This window comes from Cheilinus undulatus, linkage group 18 (assembly GCF_018320785.1).
Source record: "Cheilinus undulatus linkage group 18, ASM1832078v1, whole genome shotgun sequence".
Classification (NCBI taxonomy): domain Eukaryota; kingdom Metazoa; phylum Chordata; class Actinopteri; order Labriformes; family Labridae; genus Cheilinus; species Cheilinus undulatus.
In genome coordinates, this window is record NC_054882.1 from 6,408,223 (window position 1) to 6,431,951 (window position 23,729).

The 23,729-nt window shown below is 38.0% G+C and overlaps 2 protein-coding genes across 3 annotated transcripts in view; both read left to right on the forward strand.

Annotated features, from left to right (window-relative positions):
• The window catches only part of rab11fip5a (RAB11 family interacting protein 5a (class I)), a 53,764-nt gene extending 47,983 nt beyond the window's left edge, over positions 1 to 5,781 (forward strand). For both annotated transcript variants that reach the window (XM_041813491.1, XM_041813493.1), the window contains exon 6: positions 214 to 5,781. In XM_041813491.1, coding sequence (XP_041669425.1) covers positions 214 to 471 — 258 coding nt within the window. In that variant the 3' untranslated portion in view covers positions 472 to 5,781. The remainder of the gene's footprint in view (positions 1 to 213) is intronic.
• A 3,914-nt stretch (positions 5,782 to 9,695) lies between these two features.
• The window catches only part of sfxn5a (sideroflexin 5a), a 29,334-nt gene continuing 15,300 nt past the window's right edge, over positions 9,696 to 23,729 (forward strand). Inside the window, exons 1-9 of the mRNA XM_041812993.1 lie at positions 9,696 to 9,850; positions 14,358 to 14,426; positions 17,395 to 17,472; positions 19,156 to 19,182; positions 20,174 to 20,228; positions 20,705 to 20,730; positions 20,921 to 20,974; positions 21,912 to 21,968; positions 22,857 to 22,922. Coding sequence (XP_041668927.1) covers positions 9,803 to 9,850; positions 14,358 to 14,426; positions 17,395 to 17,472; positions 19,156 to 19,182; positions 20,174 to 20,228; positions 20,705 to 20,730; positions 20,921 to 20,974; positions 21,912 to 21,968; positions 22,857 to 22,922 — 480 coding nt within the window. The 5' untranslated portion in view covers positions 9,696 to 9,802. The remainder of the gene's footprint in view (positions 9,851 to 14,357; positions 14,427 to 17,394; positions 17,473 to 19,155; positions 19,183 to 20,173; positions 20,229 to 20,704; positions 20,731 to 20,920; positions 20,975 to 21,911; positions 21,969 to 22,856; positions 22,923 to 23,729) is intronic.

The following is a 23,729-nucleotide window of genomic DNA, read 5'->3' on the forward strand; positions in this document are numbered from 1 at the left end:
CTCTCAGCCTGCAGTGATTGCTTTGAAGCACACAGACACTCTCCACCTTCACTGTCACCTAATGTCTTTAGCTGAAGAGTATTTACAGTCAAACCAGCATATTTACTTATTGGTCTACAAACTTTGCAAAGCTGATAGATAAGGTAGATTTCGTGGATGTCCTCAAACAGGTTTATGGTCTAAGACCTGACTTTGTATCCTCTCTTTGCTCAGTCTCTGACAGAAGGCGCGGGCTCGTACTACCACCTGACCCACAGCGAACTGGTCGCCCTGCTGGTGCAGCGGGAGGCGGAGCTGGAGAGGCAGAAGGCCGAATATGAGCGTCAGAAAATCCTGCTGGCTAAACGCGAGGTGGAGCTGAAGAAGCTGAAGCCGCAGGTCAGAGATCTGGAGGACTACATAGACACGTTGCTGGTGCGAATCATGGAGCAGAAACCTACTCTCCTGCAAGTGCGCTCCAAGCTAAAGTGACGAACGGAGGAGGAAGGGTTTGCAGTTCAGTCCGCATCTGTTCACTCTAACCTCCACAACAGCTCTTTAGTCTTTTCACTGCTATGCTGTCCTTTTTGATACAAATATCTAGGCACTGAGAGATGTCGAGGAGAGGGTTCCAGCCGGCATGCTTTACTGTGCTGCGACGCGTCCTCGTCGATAGGTTCGGTTTCTGAATGTAGCGGGTCCTCAGGTTGTTTTCAGGTTCACACAGACGGTTGGTTTTTAGTTCACAGAGGAGTGAAACCCACATGCTTCCACTTTGGGATCCTGATTGTAGAAAAATGATTCCTCCTTTTCACCTCACCTGTCACTTCTATCACCTTATCACAAAAAAAGAGAGAAATGGTGGAGTCGATCCATAAAACATGCACTTTTCTGAAAGTGTTGCCATCTACTAGGAGGAGCGCTAACACGTTTAGGGGGCACTGTTTATGCCTGTCTCAGTACAAATTACCTTCTTTAAATCTGTTTTCATCTGCCACAGCATAACATGAGAATTGAAGATTTTATACCTTCAAGGCAGCCTTTGGTTTCACCTCAGTTCACTGCAGAATGAAACTCATCGTGCAGATACTTGAAACTGGATCCAAACAGCCGTTGATCATTGTGAATATTTGCATGCTTTTGTTTCAGTTTCATAGTGGTGTTATGGAAGGAGGAATGCAGAGACCATGCACTGCAAAAAGGCACATTATCCAAGATGTATATTCAGCTGGCAGAAAGTGGGTCTTTGACAAGATAGAGGGGCCCTCTGCCATGTGTTGTTTTATTTTTCATTGAATTTAAAGGCTATTCATTCAGCTAATATAATGATCGTCTGGTCTACTAAACATCTGGAAGCTGTCACAAAAATTTGACTCCTCAGATTGACTGTTTAGTCCAACAAAAGTTTCAAAATCCAGAATTCCTTGGTGCGCTATATTGTAGGAAATAAAGCAGCTGCAAAGTCTCTGGAAAACTGGAAAGCAATGCAGTAGTTGGAACAACAGATGCATAACCAAAAGAGGCCTTAATCTGATTACTTTCAAAGTGATTTAATCTGAAATTTAAAGCAAGAAAAAAAATATAAATTTGTGCATCTTGTTGTTTCAGCAGAAGCTCTCAGGCTTCAGATTTCCGAGCATCAAAGATCTGCCCAAAAGGAAGTTTTCAAAAGATTCCAATCTCAGAACGGCTGCATTACACACCTCTAACACATCCCCGACACCATTATAAATAAACAAACACTGCTCACTGCAGTGAAACTCAAGTATGCTTCAAGTTTCTACAAGTGTGTTTTCATGGTTCATGGAGCAGGTCGACTTTTCTGGAAGCACCTTTATTTGTTTAGCTTTGCAGAGTGGTATAAGCAGATAAATAACACTTTAAAGCCTGAAATATAAATATTGAAATGGGGTTTGGAAGCATTAAGCCTGGCATAAAGCTGTAAAAGACTACCATGGCTCAATCTAAAGCCCTTGTAGTAATAATACAGATGATTTTACAGGAAAAGAGGACAGCCATGGGTCATTTTAGTGCTATGAATGTGTGTTTTGGGTTGACAGCAGCTAAGTACAGCAACTTCCTGGAGTCTTGGTTAACCCCATGCATCTCATCCCATTGTACTAAAGTGAAGCCAAAACACCCTCCATTTGACATTTACATTGATAGCCAGAGATGGCCAGTAGACTTGGCTGTAGTTTTAACTTGCCCCCTCTTTTCCTAACTGAAATAGAAATGCTAATCTGGTCCACACAGCGCTTCAGGAGCCTCTTTTGTCATTAGAGCTGTCAACCATGCAGGTATTCCTCTTTCTATGCCCCCCTTTACAGCACACATTAAATAATTAAAATCAAGCTTATCTAAAAAGTGAACACTGGCATAAATCAACATTATAAGAACTTACTATAAAGACAGAAAGGTGAGGTGTGTTTTGATTTTATTGTTTGGCCCAGGTTCTATCTGGAGTCGAAGCTCTTGGTCTTTACTGCAGGCATAGGCATGACCTTAAAACAATGTGCTCACGACTGGTGCAGTATGCATTAAATCATTCTTTTTTCCTTTGTTTTATAATATTAACAATGTGCCAGTCCAACTTAACTCTTGGGCAGTTTAATTTTGGACTCTGTACAGCCTTACCAGGACCTCACCGTAATAGACCACAGGTTCCACAATTAGGCCGCTATTTTTTTAAATCGCAATTAATCATGATTTATTGTCGCTTTCAACACACTTGGGTTAAGCCACGCCAGTGTGTCCCTGCAGCCACAGTGATGTAAAATAAGTCCAGCACTGCTCCTTAATGTCTCATTTCACTTTAAAAAAAACAGACAGCCACAGTTGACAAGTCAGAAGTCATCTAAACCATGTGTTAGCAAACATTTGCTGTCCCCTTCCGCTTCAATCAATAACAAGTTTCTTTCTCTGTAGTTCAGTTCATATCATAATCTTAGATCTGCCTGTGTAAGCAAGCCTGTATCCCAACAGGAAGTCATTTACCTTCAGTGTTAGACAGTAGAAAAAATCCAAAATGACACAGTAACAGTTTAAGATGCATTTTAAATGTAATAAAATAGGTGTAATTAACTACAGAAATTATGGAATTAATTGCAGTTAAAAATGTTGATCTTTGTACAGCCCTGCTGGAAATGAAAGGACAAGAAAAGGAGGTGCATGTGACACAAAAATGTACTGTTAACAAAAATGAGGGGCCTAGTCATTTCTGCGGATGGGTTTTTTTTGGGTTAATTTGCTTAACCTGCTGCTGCAACCCAGCCCAAGATGAACAGAAAAATAGAGATGTCACTGAATGCAGCTGTTAGCTAAGAAAGTTGCACATAAACCAACCACAACAATGCATCTAAGTGCTTATACGTGTATGCCAGGGTTGGTTATAAACTTTTTGCCTACCTGCCACTGTGGCTTTGACAATCTACCAGCAAGCCAGCCAATTTATTTTAACAGTCAATATAATGTAATATAATTCAGTGGTTCTTGACTGGTTGAGTCACGGGACTCCCCATCAACTCCTCAAGGAGAATTGTGACCTAAATTTTTGAGATTTTTTTTAATTAGATGTATCTAATAAAAGACAGTAGAGCTTGGACCTAAGACAGCAGTTTTTTTCCAAGGGACACATCTGTGAGCAACTGAAAAGGGCGTTTCACAGCCCACTTTTGGGTCCCGGCCCATGAGTTGAGAACCACTGATATAATGTAGAATGCAAAGCTTTTAGTTGTCAAGGTTAAAGGCTATTCAATAAAGTGAAAGGTTTCTATGGCATATTCCTACATAATAAGCATGCAACTTGCAAAACTTAAACATTTTGTGCACAATCCCTGCAACCTCACATCAGAATTCAGGCCTTGTTTAGATATCTGCAACACTACTCTGAGTCAAACCATTGGAGCTCACAGCTGACTGTAAACATTTGGCACAGGGAAGAGAAGGCAGGGCTCTTTGGTTGGTGAGCGAGTCGCTCTGCTCAGTTCTTATCGTGAAGTCTGCAGGAATAAGCAGAAAACCAGGACTCAGTTTCTGCCGTTTACTGTCACAAGATCATTCTCATATGCTACTTTTATTTACCTTCTCCAGATGCAGATAGGTTGACCAAATTCTCCTGACGCTGCTCAAAAATACCTGCATGGCTGGTGGCAGGTGCTTTCCCACCCTAAAATACATGGATATTTACCAATTATCATAGTGCAGACAGGCTAACCATATTCATGTTTCCAGTCGTAATGCTAAACTGGATTAAGACTCCTATTTAGCTGAGAGGTTTGACGGTGTTTCGATGGATAATAGACCATGCTTTGACTTGAATTATCTGTACCAGTGGCTGCTTCGAACTTGAGAAAACATCTGAGAAAATCCTTGGGTATTAGAGGGAAAATATCTGATTTAATTGGCAACACCTTTGCAGATTGTGCATGTTCTGGATTGACTCCACAAATGTTCCCCTCTGAATATCGAGTGCTCTGACTAGTTATTTAAACTACAAACCAAATGAACAGTGTGAGAGTTCAGCCTCGTCACGTGCACATCACTGGGAACTGATTGTAGCTTCTGAATGTTCAAAAGTGTTCTTAGCCAGCAAGTGAATGGTTTATTTTCTACGATCGATGATGACTGCTGTTTATCTTTTGCTTGTTCCTTCCTTTTTTCCTCCCTCGTCCCCTTTTCCTTTTCTTCTTTCTGTTTCTATGGGCATGTCTTGAAATTACCCATGATGCTCAGCCTAATAAGCTAACTGATACTTGTGTGGGTCACGGTGTTAATCAGGTGAAGACAGTTATCACTCAGTATCAAGATCAGTGCATCACAGCTTCTCTGATCTCATGCTTCTGCCTTCCCCTGTGCGTTTGTTATCAACACGACTCCGGCGTGGAGAAAAATGCCTGCGACATGCCGGTACTTGACTCCCCCTCTCCCTCAGTGTTCGTGTGTCACATCCGCTTCTGCTCGAGCACGCATATCGCTACTGCTTTCAGGTGTTACAAAGGGATATATACCGCGTTTTACAGCATATATGCCGTATTGAAATGCCAAACGCTGCCTTATTTTTGTTTGTTTTAGAAAAATCTAGCACTTCATTTGACTTGTCAAGGCTCAAGGCAGGTTTTGAGAAAGAAAAGCCATCTATTCACTTTCTTACATTTCTTTTCTATATTGTTTAAATCACTGCACAAGAATAAAGTGTATGCATACCAATAGAAAACGAGCAGTCATGCCAAAAAAGAAGCCTTGAAACTTAATCTAAGGAGCAGATGGATGCACCATAAAGTATTCTGATATGAAGCCACTTTTAACAGCATTCGTGGATGTTCTTGCACTACTTAACCGTCAGAACATAGCCCTACTGTACCTGTTTGTCGATAGCGGTATAGTTAGATCTACTTTACACCGTACTGCACTTTCTAATCGCTCTGTGATTTAAGCACTTGGCCTCCTTCGACACCACAACAGTGATTCTCCAGTGAGCTTGAAGCATACAAGAAAAAAAAAACATCCCAAAAACAATCGTGTCATCTCAGTTCTGCTGATCGCAATACAAAGTGCATAGATGACCGTAGAGACATAATTTCAATGTGACTCGGCACTTACAAGAGTAAATAAATGTCCTCTTCCATGTCTTCCATTTTGAAGGTTTATTTTTATTTAAGTTTAAACCAATTGTGTTTTGTCCTCGATTGTGTAGCCGGTGGAATGTGCTTAAGGTAGTATGTAAGATTGGAAAGTTTACAATTCGTGATGCAATTCTGTTTCACAAATTTTGTATATTTAATAAAGAATATTTTGTGTTTCTTGCTCACCGTATGTTTGGTTGTAAATCTTTATTTGGGGTGTTTGCATAAATGTTTTGCCTCTTACAGCTCCATTATAGCTCTAGCTTCATTTAGCGCCTGGTTTAAAGTTTATTTAATAACTGGATTTGTGCTGAGAAATGAAAAAACTCATTAAACTACCTGCTTTATTCATATAGCACAAAAGCATTAGAGTGGAATTTTAAAAAGAAATGAAATGAAATTAGATATGAATGTTAAATATGAGAGAACAAAATGGAATATGTACAATTAGAGTTACATTGCAGATAACAGCACAGCAATATGTCATATATTGGCCCTGAATGCAACAAAGGAAGATGATTGCTGTGCAGAGTGCCCAGCCAAAAAGGGTTAGGGTTAGGCCCAGGGGCACGGCACGCCCCGCCAGAGCAAACTATCTGTCCTGCACTGCACCATGTAATGATATTGAAGAATGTGGAAAAATAAAATAAATAGCATGATATAAAGTGCATATGCTGGCTTCTACTGACCCAAATTCCAAAAAAGTTGGGACACTGGTTAAATGTGAAAAAACTGAAAACTTCCGAGTTGCAAATCCTTTTCACCCTATATTTAGTTGTATATAGCAGTATTTTCCGACTATTTTTCCTTAGCACTCCCCCTACATGCACCTAAGAAAAGCAGAGCCCCCCCAGGACCCAAGACAGAAGAAAAAGTGACACACTGCCACCAAAAATCAACACAGATTTTAATTGTTTCACTGATGAAACCCTAATAAAGGCCTATGCATGCTTTTCTTATCAAAAGACTTTGTATGAACAACTTAATCACTGCTTTATCATGATTTAGTTAATATTTGCAAATCTAATTTGTAGCCTCAGAGCAGACAAAGCCTCACACCCCCCTAAGATCTTTGGTGTCCCCCTGGGAGGGGTCCCGGACCCCAGGTTGGGACTCCTGATATAAAACATGATATTCAATGCTCAAACTGCTGAAGTGCATTCTTTGTTTGGAAATTTACTCATACCCTTATTTTGATGCCTGCAACATGCTCCAAAAAAGTTGGGATATGGACAAGAAAAGATTAGCAAAGTTGCTCAACCACTGTGCAACCACTAAGAGCAAGATTACTGAAAGTGCAATTACAAGGACTGTAGAGACTTCCCCATCTACAGCCCATGATATCATCCAAATGTTCACAGAATATGGAGAAACCTCTGTGTATAAGGGGCAAGGCCAAAAAATATTTAATGACCCCCTTAGGCAAGACTGCATTAAAAATTGTCATCATTCTGTGATGGATATTACAGTCTGGGTGCAAGAACACGTCAGGAAAACCAGTGTCAGTTAACACAGTATGCCACTGCATCTACAAGTGTAAGTTAAGACCCTAACATGCAAAGAGAAAGCCATATGTCAATGACATCCAGAACCACTGCAGACTTCTCTGAGCTCATGTGAGGTGGACTAACCTAAAGTGGGAAAGTGTGCTGTGGTCTGACAAGTACACATTTAAAATGCTTTTGGAGGAAGAGGAGGAGAAGGACCATCCAGACTGATAACAACACAAAGTTCAAAAGTCTGCATCTGTGTTGGTGCGTGGGTGTATTAGTGCCCATGGCATGGGTTACTTGCACATCTGAGAAGTAACCATCAATATTGAGAGGTAAATATAAGTTTTGGAGCAACATGTGCTTCCAGTTTGACACCATATTTTTCAAAAATGTCGCTGTACCCACAGATAGACAATGCTGAGACATCTTGCATAAGTTACAACTATATGACAGTGCATTAAAAGAGACAAGATGAGCCTGTATGCAGTCTAGACCTGTCTCCTATTGAACAGGTATTGCACATTGTTATGTACAACATATGACAACAGAAACCCTTTATGCTTGACATAGAATGGCAAGTACTTGCAATAGTAAATATGTTTATTGTTGAGGACACAACGTCTGCATTTGCAACAAATTTAAAATATGCAGTGTGTAGAAACATTTAACCACCAGCCCTCTATGAATAGCTACCATATATCTGGTGATGTCTTATTTATCATAGTTTCAATACACTGCCACCGATAGTTTTTTTTATAATATGCAGCATCAATAAACCTCTACTGCCATCATTGTTTGAATAATAGTGTAGTATAGTGTCATAAGCTGGTGAAATATGAAATATAACTAAGAACCACTTTCGCAACTGTGGCACAGGGAAAGTGGATTGTATGCAGGATCAAACTGTCAATGTCTGGGCAATAAATATAAAGTTTATTTTGTAATTTGAAAACTTTTCTTGCATACAAAATGACCTTTTACGGTTTCTCTTTGTGATTTCTGAGTTGCGGTTAAAAAAAAAAAAAAATCTTTCTGCATGCCCACCCAAGTGTCTAGTAACCTTTCTACCAAGGTTATAATAGATCTTTGTTTTTCTATTAGTTTTTATTTTTATTTTGTTTTCACTTTCTGTGTTCAATTTTAGTTTAGTTTTAATTAGTTTGTGCTGCTCCTTTGTTAGTTTTGCTTCAATTTTACAAAAATGCTTTATTTAGTTTAGTTTTTATTAGTTTTAGTGTTTTTTTTTTTAGATGCATATCAGGGCTGAGTGAACATCATACATTTTTAAAAACATATTCAAACAGGCTACTCATCACTTATCATTTTATTCATTTAAAGATTATGTTTAAATACAACCCCAGACATAAAACTAACACTGTGTAAAGTCTTAACCAACCAATTCAGGCAAATTTAAACTCCCCAGACTTGTGTGTAGGTGCCAGTCAGTCTGGTTGTGTCCAAGACTAAAACTAAGGGTATTTTGTCTCCATTTGTTATTTTAGTTAGTTTTGTAAGCGCAGTATACAATTTTAGTTCATTTTCATATTTTTGGTAAAGCTTAGTTTTTATTTAGTTTCAGTTAACTAAAATGATTTTCAAATTTTAGTTTTCGTTGTGTAGTTAGTTTTAGTTAACTATAATAACCTTGCTTTTTGTAATGCTCCACACCAAGTCCAAAACTAGCCCACCTCTTCTATCAATATGAAGGCAACATAAATACTGAAATATTCTAAATAATAACACTTATCAAACTTAATCTTTTAGCTTCCCTAAATACAACACAGTAAAGAAAATGAATAACTATGTGAAATTGTAAAATTATGCAAAGCAATATAAATTACCTCAGTTGTGTTATGCCAAATCTCATACCTGTATAGCCGTTGGATCCCAGGTGAAATCCCCTTTTATGTGCTATAAACTCTCATTTGGCTGTCTGTGAATTAATCACACATGTGAGGTCCAGAGGGAAATGTCTGAGAATCTGTCAATCTGTGATATTTACACATGCAAAAGTGTGTAAAAATATTAATTAACATGAAATATGCTACACATGACATGATCAAATGACCTGCTGGAGTCTTTCCATGAATTATGCTCAATGGCTCTAAGCATATTGATACTCATTTTACATTATAAAACTCCACATTCTTGTAAGAGGCATAAATAGTAAATGTAGGATCCTTGTTTTGACATAATTAACTATAATTATAATGCATCTGTGTGCTGTAAATACATTAATTCAACCACTGAATAATAAAAAGATTATTTCATTAAAAATGTCAGAGTAATGTGTTTAGTCCCGTCACTATACATCCGTACCACTACAGTGTTGACATTACTCAATAACACCACTAGGGGGCTATGTTATACACTTAAATCTCTCCTTCCTTTATTCATCCCACAAACACTGAAACACAAAATGTCAAACTCTTTTCATTATCTGATGCATTCAGTCTTGTGCAAAATATTTTCTCTCTCCTGACTTTCCTTTAATATATATGGAAACAAACAAGTTTTCCTGGGAAGTGTAGTGTGCCCCAAAAGTTCATTCACAACTTGAACCCGGAAGAACTACATTACCCATGGTGCAACACCTCAACACTGAAGAATCCTTGCAGCTGCAGCACCATAAAGTGTTGTTAAAAACAGTTGAGTTAGCCCCGCAGAGAAGTTAAAGGCTGGTGTAAATCTGTGCACGTTTGCAGCAGCATGTCAGAATATCCGACATTCCAGCTTGGCAAGTCTCGTTTCGACCAGGTACTTTTATTTTTCACTTCACTGAATTGTACTCTACTAATTCAAGCATGAGGGAGCTGTTGACATTTGGCCCATATAGACAAGGCATATGGATATTTGGTCACCTGCTTTCACCTCCGTTAACAGCAATGGTTGAGCTAATTTAACGTCATTTTTGGTTTCCTGTTATCTGTTAAATTGCTACGATTCCTCAATGCCAGCATTTAGTGGAGCATTAACAGTTTTAGATGTACAGCTGTCCTGTGACCAACAAGCGATCCATTAACCGAGAAAAGCTTCCATGGATTGATTTAAAAATAAAGTAATGGGATTGTACTCCAGACTTTTAATTTACCCCTGAAGTGTGTCAAACTTCGATTATTTTGACTTTCTGACTTACGCAGGATTACGTAGACGTTGTAAAACTTGCGCAAACTTACGTAAGATTTAAATCTCCAACGGTTAACTCAGGCCAACGGTTAAGTTTGATAAGCAAACATCAACCACTGCCTTCCTCTGAGGTTATAACCTGACTCAGGTGTGTCAGCTCTTTTAAAATGTGTTGACCAAATATACAGGTGAGCTGATTTACAAATATAACATAAGTCAGTTAAGAAGCTAACTTGAATGCAAAACGTTAAGCTAGCTAAATTCCAGTGCTAAAAATCTCCGCTTTGCTACCGTTACTGCGAGCCTAGTCGACAGCATGTAGAGTTAAAATCCATATTTGCTTATCAGTGCCACAAGGAAATCAATTGCCAGTTGGAATTAAAACTAATCAGCACAGGAATAAATTCATTTTTATAGGTCAAGTAACACTTCGGCTTGTTGAACTGCATTAATTATTAAGTTATCTTCATTTACATAATACCCATGAGGACAGCATTATTCCCCCCTCCCCATTAAAATGTTTTTTTTTTTAAAGTATTTTCCAAGTGCTTTTAAACAGAGTACAGAATTTTCAACACCGCTTTTCCAAACCTCCCAGTTTTATTTTAGATGCTGATATTATTGCACTTTTCACACAGACACAAAATTATTTTAGAAAAAACTACCAGGGTCTAAATTATGAGCCCCCCTGATGCTAATAGTCACTTGTGTCTCCTTTTTTTCTTTACAAAAGCCTGCAGTCGTTTGTTGTTCTTTTCAACAAGTCTCTAAAGAAATCCCAGTCCATTCTTCTCTCAGGCTCCTCCAGATTTGGTGGTCTACTGGTATGGACCTTGGTCCTCAGTTAACCTCACAGATTTCCAATGGCGTTCACTTTGGTCTCCTGGAGGTAGTTCTTCACCTGGAGCCAGGGATGTCAGGGATGCATGATATTGGATTTCTGTCTATATATGATATGCTGATATTTACAGATTTATTTTAGCCCAAACCAATATCAATAACTATATTTAGATACGCTTTTTGGACAATACATTTCTTGCCTTTTGGACACCATTTAAGGTTTGAAGATGACCAAGGAAACAAGCTTTAGTCCTTGAAAAATACTAAAAAGTTTAAAGAACGAGGATAAATAAAGAAAAAGACCTCAACTGACACAGGTCTGTTGGTTCAGCCTGAAACTCCACTAATTTATTAGTAGGCTATATATGGACAAAATTTACATTCGATGTATGCTGAAATACACAGGCAAAATATCGGATGTAAATATAATTTTGATATCTGCCTAAACTGATATTTGCCTTTTTTAGCTAATATGTGCCGATACAGATACTAGACTGATAATATCGTGCACCCTCATGTATGTTTTAGGTTATTGTCATGTTGGAAGACAAAATAATGACTCTGACACAGTTTTGCTGCTGACTGCTTGAGGTTTTCTTTCGAAATCTTCACATATCCTTTCTTCATGATTCCTTCCACCTTTATGAGATTCCCAGTTCCAGATGAACGAAGCATCCCCAGCATAATCCTCCCACTGCTGTGTTCACTGTGAGGATGGAGTTATATGGGTTATACGCCTCTCCAGTGCTTGTCCAGTATGCAGAATCTTGTTCAGGTTGTCCTTGGCGTACTTCAGTCTGGCTTGAAGGCGTCTCTTCTGCAGGAGTGGTGTTTCTGCAGCCTGGTCGGCTCTGAGGATTGTCTTCCTTGAAGTTACAATTCCTGATTTGCTAAGTCCTTCTCTAGTGTCTTGGTAGTTGTTCTGGGGTCTTTAGACACATCCCTCACTAGTTTTCTTTCCAGAGTCTTTGAAATCTTTCTCTTCCTACCTCTGCCAGGCTTGTTCTGGACCGTGTGGCTCTCTTTGAATTTCTTGATGATACTTTAACTCCAGCACTTGACACTTGAAAATAGTTTCTTTTTCAGGCTCATAATGTCGAAGTAAGTGTAGCCTAGTACAGTGGTTACCAACCTGGGGTCCTGGACCTCCTAGGGGGGAGGCGCCAAAGATCTCAGGGCGGGCGCCAGGCTTTGTCTGCTCTGAGGTTGTCAAAATTAGACTTCCAAATATTGAGTAAAATCACTTAATAAACAGTTTGGACTTTTGGTAAGAGAAACCTGTGAAGAGCCACTTTCTTAGAGTTTTATCAGTAAAACATTTAAATGGATGTTGCTTTCTGGCAACAATATGACACTTTAATTTTTTTGTTCGGGTCTTGGAGGGTCTCAGCTTGACTTTGAAACAAGTCTTCAAAACAGGGGCCTCCAATGAAAAATGGTTGGGAACCACTGACCTACTAAAGGAATTTAAGAATTGACTGCCTTTACACTAAATCAAGGATGTCAAACTCAATCATAGAAGGGGTTGGATTCTGAATTAAGGTCTAACCTGAGGGCCTAACAGGGTCCACATTTAACTATCAACCTAATTTTTTGCCAGTAATGAATTATGGGGAAAAAAGTTAGCAATAATAGTAAATGATTTTGAGATTTAAAAAGTCCAAATGATAAGTTAAAAGGCTCAAAATCTGAGACAAAAAGTCCAAATTATTTTTTCAAAAGGTCAAAAATTGAAATTAGATGTTAAAAGAATGCTTTTAATAGGTAAATATAAAAAAAGAAAGTCACAATCATGTTTTTAAGGCAAAAATCTGCCTTAAAATTGAAAATGGTGCACCTAAAAGGTCAAAATATGATATCAACGTTGAAATAATCAATTGAAAAGGTCAAAATATTAGATAAAAAGTCAAAATAATCAATTGAAAAGGTCAAAATGTGAGGTAAAAAGTGAAAACAATAAATTTACATTTTAAAATATGAGATAAACGGTCAAAATTGTAAGTTGAAATGGTCAAAATATGAGACAAAAAGTGAAAATAATATATTGAAAATGGTCAAAATATGAAATAAAAGTCCAAATATTTTATTTAAGTAATAATTGTGCAATGCAAAATTGAAAATATGAAATGAAAACACAAAGGAATTTGTTTTCCCACGTCTTTTGATCTAGTTATTTTTACTCTTTATTTTTTCCCATTGTTATGACTTAGGGATGTTTCATATCATCAAGGTTAAGTTTACATTTACTGGAGGAAATCTGCAGACCTCATGCTATAGGGCCAGTTATAATAAGAACATTATTTGACCGTGTAACTGCACCACGGACTGGATTTGGTCCCCGGGCCTTGAGTTTGACACTCCTGCACTACATGGAAAAGGAAATCTTGCCTGGATAATGCTTACCACTGACTTCAGTGGAACTAAAGAAATATTAATGTCCATTCTCAGCGGTATATAGTGTCTATCAGACAATGATATACAATGATTGAAAAGGATTACAAGATTGAATATAATCTGACAGACTGGAAAAGTTATTGTTACACCAGTTGGGTTATTTTTTATCCTTGAAATAAGGTAAGATAAGTTCTCTTTTGTAGTGGTGTCAGCTGAATTTAACAGACTCAAAATCTGCCCCCTTATGCCGTGTTTATATGAACTGTCCATATGCTCAGGAAGTCACCAGGCGCAGCAGCGAGTCAGATAGCAGATTCTCATCCAAATTAGCAGTTAGAGTAATTAAAGTGAAGTTAGAGAGGGAATGGTGCCACTCAGAGCCAAACGGTGCGCTGCTGTATCTACTAAATTATTCCTTATGCTCAGTGCTGAATAAATGATTGAAAGGTATTTTTGGCACAGTCATTATGGAAAGTAATCTCAAATGGTGTGAGTGGATTGGAGTCTGTAAAAGATGCAGATATGAAACAGTTTGTCTGTCGTATTAATGAGGAGGCTCCACCTGTTGTGTTACAACAGCTGGCATGTTGCAATGTGACTGCGTACAGACTAACAGCTGGAACCCTTCTGCTTAAAGAACTAACTCAGAATCTAATTTAGCTGCCTGTATCTGAGTAAAAGTTATTTTTTAAATTGGATATTGGATTAAAAGTAGGATTTTAGGACTTTTAACTTCTTTTGCTTTGAAAACAACAAACTTTAAAAACACCACAAGTTGTCTGATATTTATTAATGTTTGATATAAAAGAGTATTCACATTTAATAAAAATGAAATTGATCTTTTTCCACTTAATTACCTTGTCTTTAAATACCATTTTGTTTAATGCTTTTTCTTCTTTTCTAGAACACATTTCTTGGTCGGTTCAGGCACTTCCTGGATGTGATTGACCCAAGCACGCTCTTAGTGACAGAGGTAAACAAACTTTTTTTTATTACATTGAACTGGTACTGCTTTTTAGGGAATGGTTAGTGAGGCACAGACATCATTGCTGCACAGGACTCTGGTCCATGAATTCAGACTTGCAGATCAAGGCGTTTTGGACACACTGATATTTTTGGGGTTGTATAGACCAGTGGTCCTCAGCTGGTCTGGTCTCAGGATCCAGCATAGTCTCTTTAATGAAAAATCGAGTCCCAAATTTCTTAAGATTTCTGCCATTCAAGTTTATTTGGACAAATATTTCACCTTGTACTTTAGGTGGAGCAAAATATGTGTTAACATATGGAATAAAACATTCATGCAAAAAAAGGACAATCCTTGCAAAGGGGAAATATGTGTCTGCATTTTATTCTGTTTTGTTTCATGTCATAATAGCATCCTCATTTTGGTTGTTTTCTAGAGCTCACAAGAAGCCAGCTTTGTTATTCAAAGTTGATGAAATAGGTTTAGATCTATAGAAAGCAACCCAAATTTTCTCCTTTTCACCTTACAATGATCATGTCAGCTTGGAGCCGCATACATCAGACTTTCTGCCATATTTTTTTTTCCAGTACACACTAGGGGCCTGTTGAAAACATCTCTGTGACCCAGTACCTGGTCCTGACCCACCAGTTAAAGATCACTGATTCAGGCAATGCATTATCAGGAATTAGCAATCATTTTTGGCATTTGAATACCAACCTACTGCACTTCTCACTGCATTCCCAATCGTGGATAGACAATTGATAAAGCCATGCCTTTCTTTTACTTGTAGAATATGGCGGACAGTGCAGTTGTAGAGATGGTCTTTAATGTGTGCCTGAACATGTTATTTCTGTACAGCCAATTCAGTCCGGATGAAGGCATTCTAGACCACCTCTGTATGCAGTCTGTTTTCATTGAGGTGAATCCACACAAAATACTAAGGATTACCACTTGATTTCTGAATGCCTGAAATGGATTTAAATCCCTGTTAATGCATTGTTTAGCCCACAGACCCCAACAGCTGTTCAGATAGACAAAGGCTGAAGAGCGTGTAGCCCGTAGCTAAAGCTTGCAATACAAAATGGTGGCAAACACAAATGAAATAAAATGCTTGAAAATGTTTCGTACATTGCAATGAAACCAACATTATTTTTGGCCCACTTTTACCTTAAACTCACAAAATTAAGTGGAGAAACTATACTCATCTGTTATGCTTTATAGCCTTCTTCAAATGTGTCCTGTTTGAAGGGGCAATACACTCTGAAATCACTGGAGGCGAATGGCACTACTATCATCAAGTACCTTTTACAACCCAACTTAAAAAATACCAAAATGCCCCTTTAAATAGGATCTTAGTCTTGAATAAATTTAAAGATGCGTCACAACCGATGTTATATATTTAGGTCTAGTGCTTAAATATTGTTAAGGAACTTTTTTCCTTCAAAGTCTCTGAAAATAACTCAGAAAATGCTAAAATACTTACAGGGTGCAGAAGTCTTGCACTGATAAAGAGAGATAAGAGGTGCTGAGAGCAGAGGTGGGTAGACCAAGCAAAAGCCAGCCTCAGAAAGATGATAAAGACCGCTATAAGGGTCAAAGTGATGCAGCACTGACAGGAACATGAATAAAAAGCACTCAGCGGGAAAGCACCAGCTTTCTTTGTTTTGTTTTGGATGCAGATTAGCCTTTCCAAATTAAACTTGCAGATAAAACTGACCCATTTGTTCTATGGAGAGAAAGAATTAGGATATAAACTATCAAGCTTATTTTTTATCAAACAAAGAAATGTTAGTTATGATTAATTTTTATTTGACTTTTGTTTAACCCAGAATTAATCTTGTCTTTTGTTGTCCATCAATAAAAAGGGAAACAAATGAGAAAACAAAAACTGGACAGGCTCTAAATTTGTCCTGGTTATTTAAATTCTTGAGATTTTTTAAACCTTTATAAACATTTTAAAACTTTTAAACAGCAGAGTGTCTTTGGTGCCGCTCTTCCGTCCCAGTGTTTGCTCAGGTTTTAGTTGTGTTGTGGTAATTTTGCTCATGGAGTCATCAGAGCTCGGCTGCTCTGGGTAATGAAGCTGTTAGCGGGCTCTTTGGTGACAGTAATAGCGGCAGTAGCTCCTGGGATGTGATGAGGTGTGGACATGTGGGGTAGCTGAAAGGGTGAAGGGTGTGCGCTCTCGTGCACTGGCACATACACACTATAAAACACACTTTGCATCCTGCTGGGCCAGGCATAGCCTCGACTTGCCCTTAATGATGAGAGTGGAAGAGGGATGGTAGAGATTTGTCGTAGATCTCACACACACATGGTCTCTTACACACATACACGCAGATGGCACGCTCATTAGAACAAATTGGGCCACATGATCTGGTATTTTGCTCAGAATTAGACAATGATCACACCACAGAAAGCTGCTCATTACCTTTTAGGGAACTCATTTGTCAACTGGAAATCAGCATGGAAGTTTTAGTGAAACACAATTATCGCACACTGAGCTGTGTAGCTTACACAGAGAAAGAAGGAGGCATCTGAAAGTGGACCAAGCAGCTTGAAAAGGGGACTGATTTAACATTTTACAGACTTAGATATACTGTATGTATTTTGTATGTTAACAGTTTGAATCAACGGTTAATCTATAGTTTAATAATGCTGGGAATAATTAAGGTTAATGGTTTCTTGTTGAAGATGACTTGATGGTGTTTCATTTTAGATGACCTAATGAAAAATTAAGTCACCATAGCAGTGCTGAATTAAATATTTTTGTTTCTTATCAAGAAAGAAGCTAAATAATCCCATTTTTGGTCTCATTTTAAGAGTTTTAAGCTGTTTTAAAAGCTATTTGCACAGCGGTTGTAATTTTCTACGCCAGAATAACTGTTGAAATAAAATTCCATTATCTGTCGCAAAGAATTCTGGGTAGAGTCAGATTTGCAACATTTCAGTAACTTTTGTTGTCTATTTTTGATAGAAACGGCTGCAGGAATGTGTGAAGCTTCTCGACCAATTCAAACAAGGAAGTCTGCCTCCAGGAGTCACAGATGCTCAGGTAAAAGCTCAGAAACTTGGCCACAGAGTACCTGCTAATCATTAAGATGTTTTTGAAAGGCTTCAAATTCGATTTTTAGAAATTAAGGCCATGCATTGTCCTTAGAAGTCATGTTTTTCTTTTGAGTGATCTCAAATTTGACATTGTACTTGGTATGAGACATGTTTGGATACTTTTCAACCACATAGGGGCTAGAGGAAGGAGAAGGAGATGGGAAAATGCAAGTTCAAGGAAACTTGGCTTACAGGATGAAAAATAAAGAAACTGAATGGTGAAGGCAAGCAATGAGTAGAGGTGACTTAGGGAAAAGGACATTTGAGGTGATGATAATCAAAGCCGTGGAGTCTCACAGAAAAACAGAAAAGCACAGGTACTACACACTAAACATTACATCCTTTTTCTGTGTTTTAAGCTTAAAGGAGTCTTAAATATGATTTTCAAAAGCATGCAGTAACCCTGTGGTTAACAGTTGCCTCTACATTAAGAAATTTAAACCAAGTAAGAGAGCATATCTGATCTCATTATGCCACTTTTATGTTTTTTCACTAGGCTATGGAGATGTTTTATACAAGTAAGCCTCCTGTCAGAACTTGCATACTCTGAACCCTGTGTATCATGGAGCTCTGGTTCATCTCTAATTTTATAGCCCTCATCACTGTTTATTGCATGATTTTATTGGATGGTCTTTGTCTTCACATTGACTAAAACACTGGCATTTTCAGTTCACACAGTATTTCTTGGTCTACTTCTTTCATACCCTCTGACCTACTTCAGTCAGAAGAGCACAGGCTTTTATTGTCTCCAACCTCATGATCTTTTCTAACTGTCCACTCCAAAGGTCAGAAGTGAACTGGGGGGATAAGTGTTTACTGCTCTCTTTGCTTGGAATGAATAACAAAAAGAGCTGAAACTTAATGAGCTGGTCTCAATCAACGCTTTTAAGAGGAAGTTTAATGACTTGTAATCAGACATGTCTGACTGCAGATGTTCTGCCTGGTATTCTAAAAATTGTAGTTTAATTCTGACCAATATTTGCAAATTCAATTATAGAACTTTATAAACTAGGGCTGTAAATGCAATAAATGTTCAAAACCTGATAAATCTCAGAGTTTAGATAATCGATCCCCCCACCCCCTGTCTAGTTTGAAATTCCACTATTTTGCATTTGAAACTGTTTTTTTTTTTTTTTTTTTTTCCCATTTTGGATTTTTGTGCTGTTTTAGTAATTATTTTATTTCCTGTCTGGACTCAGAGCTGCTTTTATTTTGAAGGAAAAGAAGGAACTTTAAGTAGGTCAAAGATCATGGCATGACCTTCACCATTGAAAAAGGAGCTTGATTTGGGTTCAAAATGACTATCAGAAACTTGAAGAAGTTTTTTTTTTTTTTTTTTTTTTTGCTTGTTAAATGAAGGTTTTATTGAAAGATAGAAAATGTAAGAATCTAGTGTTACACAAAAAGTGTTGCTTGAAGAGAGAGACACTGATCAGAAAAAACAATATTTTACACAGTAGGATATAAAAACCATGTGTATCCTCAGATCTTAGAATTAAGAATAGCAATCATAATGCATCTAGCTGCATATAAAACAACGGACATCACAATCAGTAGCAATGTTTGTTGGACAGTTCAGTATTTTTGATTATTTTTTTCTCATTCAAGTCATTCTGTTTTGTCTCTACAGCTTTGGCAAGCTCAAAAAGTAAAGCAGGTAAGATGTCCTTTTTATCTCTTTCTCACACATTGGAGCCTCTTTGCTATCTTTATTATCTGCATGTTGTGTTATGGGTCAGTGAATTGGCAAACACTCTTTGTGCTGTCCTGTTTACACTGTAGACATCAAGCACAGTGGATAAAACAGGAAAATGAAACATTAGAAAGTTTATTAAGATGACAAAGATAGTGATCAAACATTGACTCTGATGTTAATCAGCTGAGTGCCAACTTCCACAGATATCTGACTGTCAGTGAACTGCAGGTGCTGCTGATTAAACCAGCAGAAAATTATTTACAGGCACAGGAAATTAGTCACAGCAATAGCTTATTTTAGGGCTTTATAAAGTTGTTAATGATTGAATAACATTTTTGTATTGAAATAATTGGTTATGTTTTAATTATTTCTAAATACAGCGTGCTCTGTTAATCTGTGGAAAATTCAGCATGGTCATGAACTGAAACAGCCTCATCACCACCTCTGAAAATAAATCATTTGTTATTTGAAATCTATGTGTTAGAACATACATGAAATTATAAAAACTTGTCTGAATTATGAAGAGAAATTGTTTGCGCAGCATGGCTGCACATAAAGGTTGGAAAAAGAGTCATTTTGTGGGACTAGGTATACCTTACAGAGCCAAGTTCCCATATCCAGATATGACAGTGCCCTCATACTTTGCATGTTAAAGGCTGTCTTCAAAGGCTAAATCAGCTTATCTTATCAAAAATGAAGCAGTATGGAAAGATTTCCATCTCTTCTATCTTATGGTGCAGGGCTGCTGCACTAAAGGGATACTGTAGGTTTTTTTTTTTGGTTTTGTAAATTTCTCACTGTATATATTCTAATTATATTCCAGTTAAACTAAAAACTTTTTAGAAGTTTCATACCTACTGTAAAACTTTATCCTGACTCACTCGAACTGAACAAACCCAGATCATTCAGTTCTCATTATGTTTTTATGCTGCTCATTATGCTCTTTTTACAGGCCATCATCCACCCTGACACAGGGGAGAAGATCCTCATGCCCTTTCGGATGTCAGGTACAGTAGCTCGGTGTGGAAGTCTTTGGGGGAAGAGGGATCTAGGGGCTTGTTATGTGGTCCAGCACGGAGGCGTCGTTCTCCCCAGGAACCGTCAAGACTCAACAGGGCTCTTCAGGTTGTCTGGGAAAGGTCACGCTCAGCTGGGTGCTGATTAAAACCTCTCTCCCACAGTGACTGAGACGTTCTCGAGGCCTCTGAGGGAGCAAACATAAGTATTTTGGTCCAGTCTGAAAGCACCTTTTTGTACAGCCACTTTAGAGTGTCAGAGCAAGAGAACAAATGAGGGAGGAGGGATACACTCCAACTATTAACTTGTCCATCCTAACAACATGAGCTTGTCAAATCTTGTATTAATGAGCCCCAAAACCCTCCATCAAACCTTTATAGATTAACACTGCAATATGAGAAATAGATTTTATTTAAAAATAAAAGAAGAGTTCTGTGATGGTAAAACTAACTCCCTCTCTTTGCAGGTTTTATCCCATTTGGCACACCAGTGGTACGTTATTTTTTTCTTTACATTTATTTATAACTGTAAATTAGTTTTGAAAAGCCAGTATGTTTATTTTACTGAGCTAGAAGTGTAATTTATAATTACAAAGACATTTATAATTATATGTACCTGTTTTTTAATTTTCACATCTGTTTGTAGTCTGTAGATAGTTTTTACTTTTCTTGTTCTTGTGCAGGTTGTTGGCCTCCTTCTCCCAAATCAAACATTGGTGTCGACCATTTTTTGGCAGGTAAATAGATTCTGTAATAATTTCACTGCCATATAAGATGCAGTCTGTTTTTCGGGGGTCCCTGTGGGGGGAACAAGTGTTAAAACGGTCTTTCTGTGTTGGGATTTCTATTGCATTTAGTCCACAACAAGTAGTTTCTGTGCAGTCGTCTCGCTTTTTTAGTACTATTTATTTTCAACATGGAGAGTTTGTAATCCTGCTACTTTTACAGTAATCAAGCTCTCGGCCTACAATAACACTGATAGTTGTGAAGTAAAGACCCACAGTCTACAAGTCTGGCTGCCCACTTATTTCAGTCACTCTTTGTCTTAAACTGAAGAGCCCTTTCAATTAAACCAGACATTTACAACCTTTATTTACTTTACAGTGTACAGTTGTCTTTGAATGCAGCTTTATGGCCAAACAAGGGAGATAAGATTTTGACAGTGCATATCTCAGCATGTTGTCTTATATATTTGGTTTTACAGTCACGATTTCTTTTGCTTCATTGATTTAATTCAACAGGTATTTATTGATAGAGCGGTTGTTCCCAGATGATGAGCTTTGAGGCAAATCTAGATGTAACCTGGGAATTTTTACAACCATACATTTTTACTACAACTACACAACAACTAAGGATATTGTAATATGTATTAAAGAGGCTATTTTGCATGGATATGAATATAATGCACCTTGAGATTTTGGCTTTTGTTAGGTATGCCTTGAGAAAAAGTTTGGAAACCAGTGAGACAGAGATGACACAGGTAGGACACTACTTTATACTGAGAGTTTCCACCTGCAGCCCTGGCTAGATGTTGTAAAAAACAGAACAATGTGATGGTGCAAAAAGTGCAAACACATATTTTTTTAAAGGCCCAGTAACTTTCATTTGTTTTCAATATCTAAATAATAAATAACAAAGTCCTTTCCTTTCCTGTGACTTTCTCCTCTGTCGTAGTGGTTAAACCAGAGTCACAATGCCTGTGTTAACTACTGCAACCGCAACGCCTCAAAGGTAAAGTATCAGCAGTAAAGTGGCATAATCACACTGAGTACGTTTACATGTAGAGTTAAGCTACAGTCAAAGGTTCATTAGGTCATTTAACTGGACTACTGACTTTGTTTCAGTCTGAAAGCACCAAGAAGAAATTGATTTATTAGCAAAGTATTTTCATCACCAATGTGGTTGGGGAAGTATGACCCCTTTTAGCTTCAGTTAGTATTGGGCCTTCTTCTGGTTGACTGTGCTAACAGGTTAGCAAATATCAAACTGGTTTTTTGTAAAACAGTGAAAAACAGCTTTACAGCTCTGTACTAAAACCTATGCTTTATTGAATGCAAATGCAATGAATGCTTTCACTAGTTTATGGTGATTAAGGGCAGACAGCAACTCAACCTCTGATAGGCTATGCATTTATGATGTTGGAATAGTGGTTGAACAATATAAGCTTTTGAGGGCCACCACTTTTATAGATTATTAGACATTCACAAGACAGATAACCCATATCAGGAACCAGTATGCATTTACTTTAAAAATGAGCAATTAGTAAGAAGTTTCAGTAATTTCAATATTAGATTTACAGGCTGTCATAGGGCGTAAATGTATCATCCAAAATACATGATAAAATATGCTTTAGAAAACAGAAGTAAAATTGCATTTTGCAGTAACAGTGAGGAGTGAAATCATAGCCAATGCCTGGTCCAGTTTGGGGCTGACTGAGGTGTATAAACGGAAGAGTAAATCCAACTTAGGCCACATTTCTGACTGTGTTTGTGCCACTTTGAGAAATAAATTTGAAACATTTTCAATGGGACCAACATGTTTACGTCTTAAAATGTGTTATTATGTCAGTTGCAGGTGCATGAAATTCTTGTGTTATGTTTTCATCTACTTCTCATGTAGCCTGCCCCAGTTTCCAAATTTGTCCAGGGATATGTCGGAGCGGTGACCAGTGCTGTCTCCATTGCTGTGAGTTCCCATAATTATCTTGTTTGTTTGTTTTTTAAATCAGCGGGTAGACATAAATATGAACGCATTGTTGGACTTCAGGCAACTGAAAAACATACGAGAGGTTCCTTTCCAAATGAAACCTTTCTAATGGTAATGTCTTAGATAATTTATTTAGAGGTTTCCCTAGTCTCCATGTTATTCGAAGTAAAAGATTAACAATTTGATTTACAATTTAGATTGACCACAGAACATGGTGTATTTAATATGTCGTCACCCTTATATAACCACTTTCACATACCCAAAGCAGTTTAACCTCTGTTCTACCTTTATGTCATCAAAGACTTAAATGTCAAAAGAGTATAATAGACGTTCACACACCTGCCTGACACGGCTCTTAGTGTGGACACTGGGCTCAAAGCGAGCCAATTACTAGTCCTGCTGGGTGCCCATCCGGCTGCTGCCCTCAGGCATGACAACGGCAACAAGCACAGAAAAAAATCACAGGGTGCCTGGAGGGTGGAACAACGGGCGGGGAGGGGGGCAGGAGCCCTCCAATTAAACGTCTGCTCTGGTGATGACCCCCCGCCGGGCCTGGGAGAGCTGGGGGCTGAAGTGGTGATGGTGTGCTGTGAGCTCATAGCCCTTTGACTACAACCTTCCCTGTCGTCTGTTCAGTAAAGTACAATATTTAATGGTTAATGCAAAGACAAATATTTGATCTCTTTTCCCCATAAGGCATTTACTACTTAGTGTGATTGTTTTTATTATGCCATGATTTTCTCCTCTGGGACCATATTTAATAATGCTTTGCCTATTTTAGGTTAT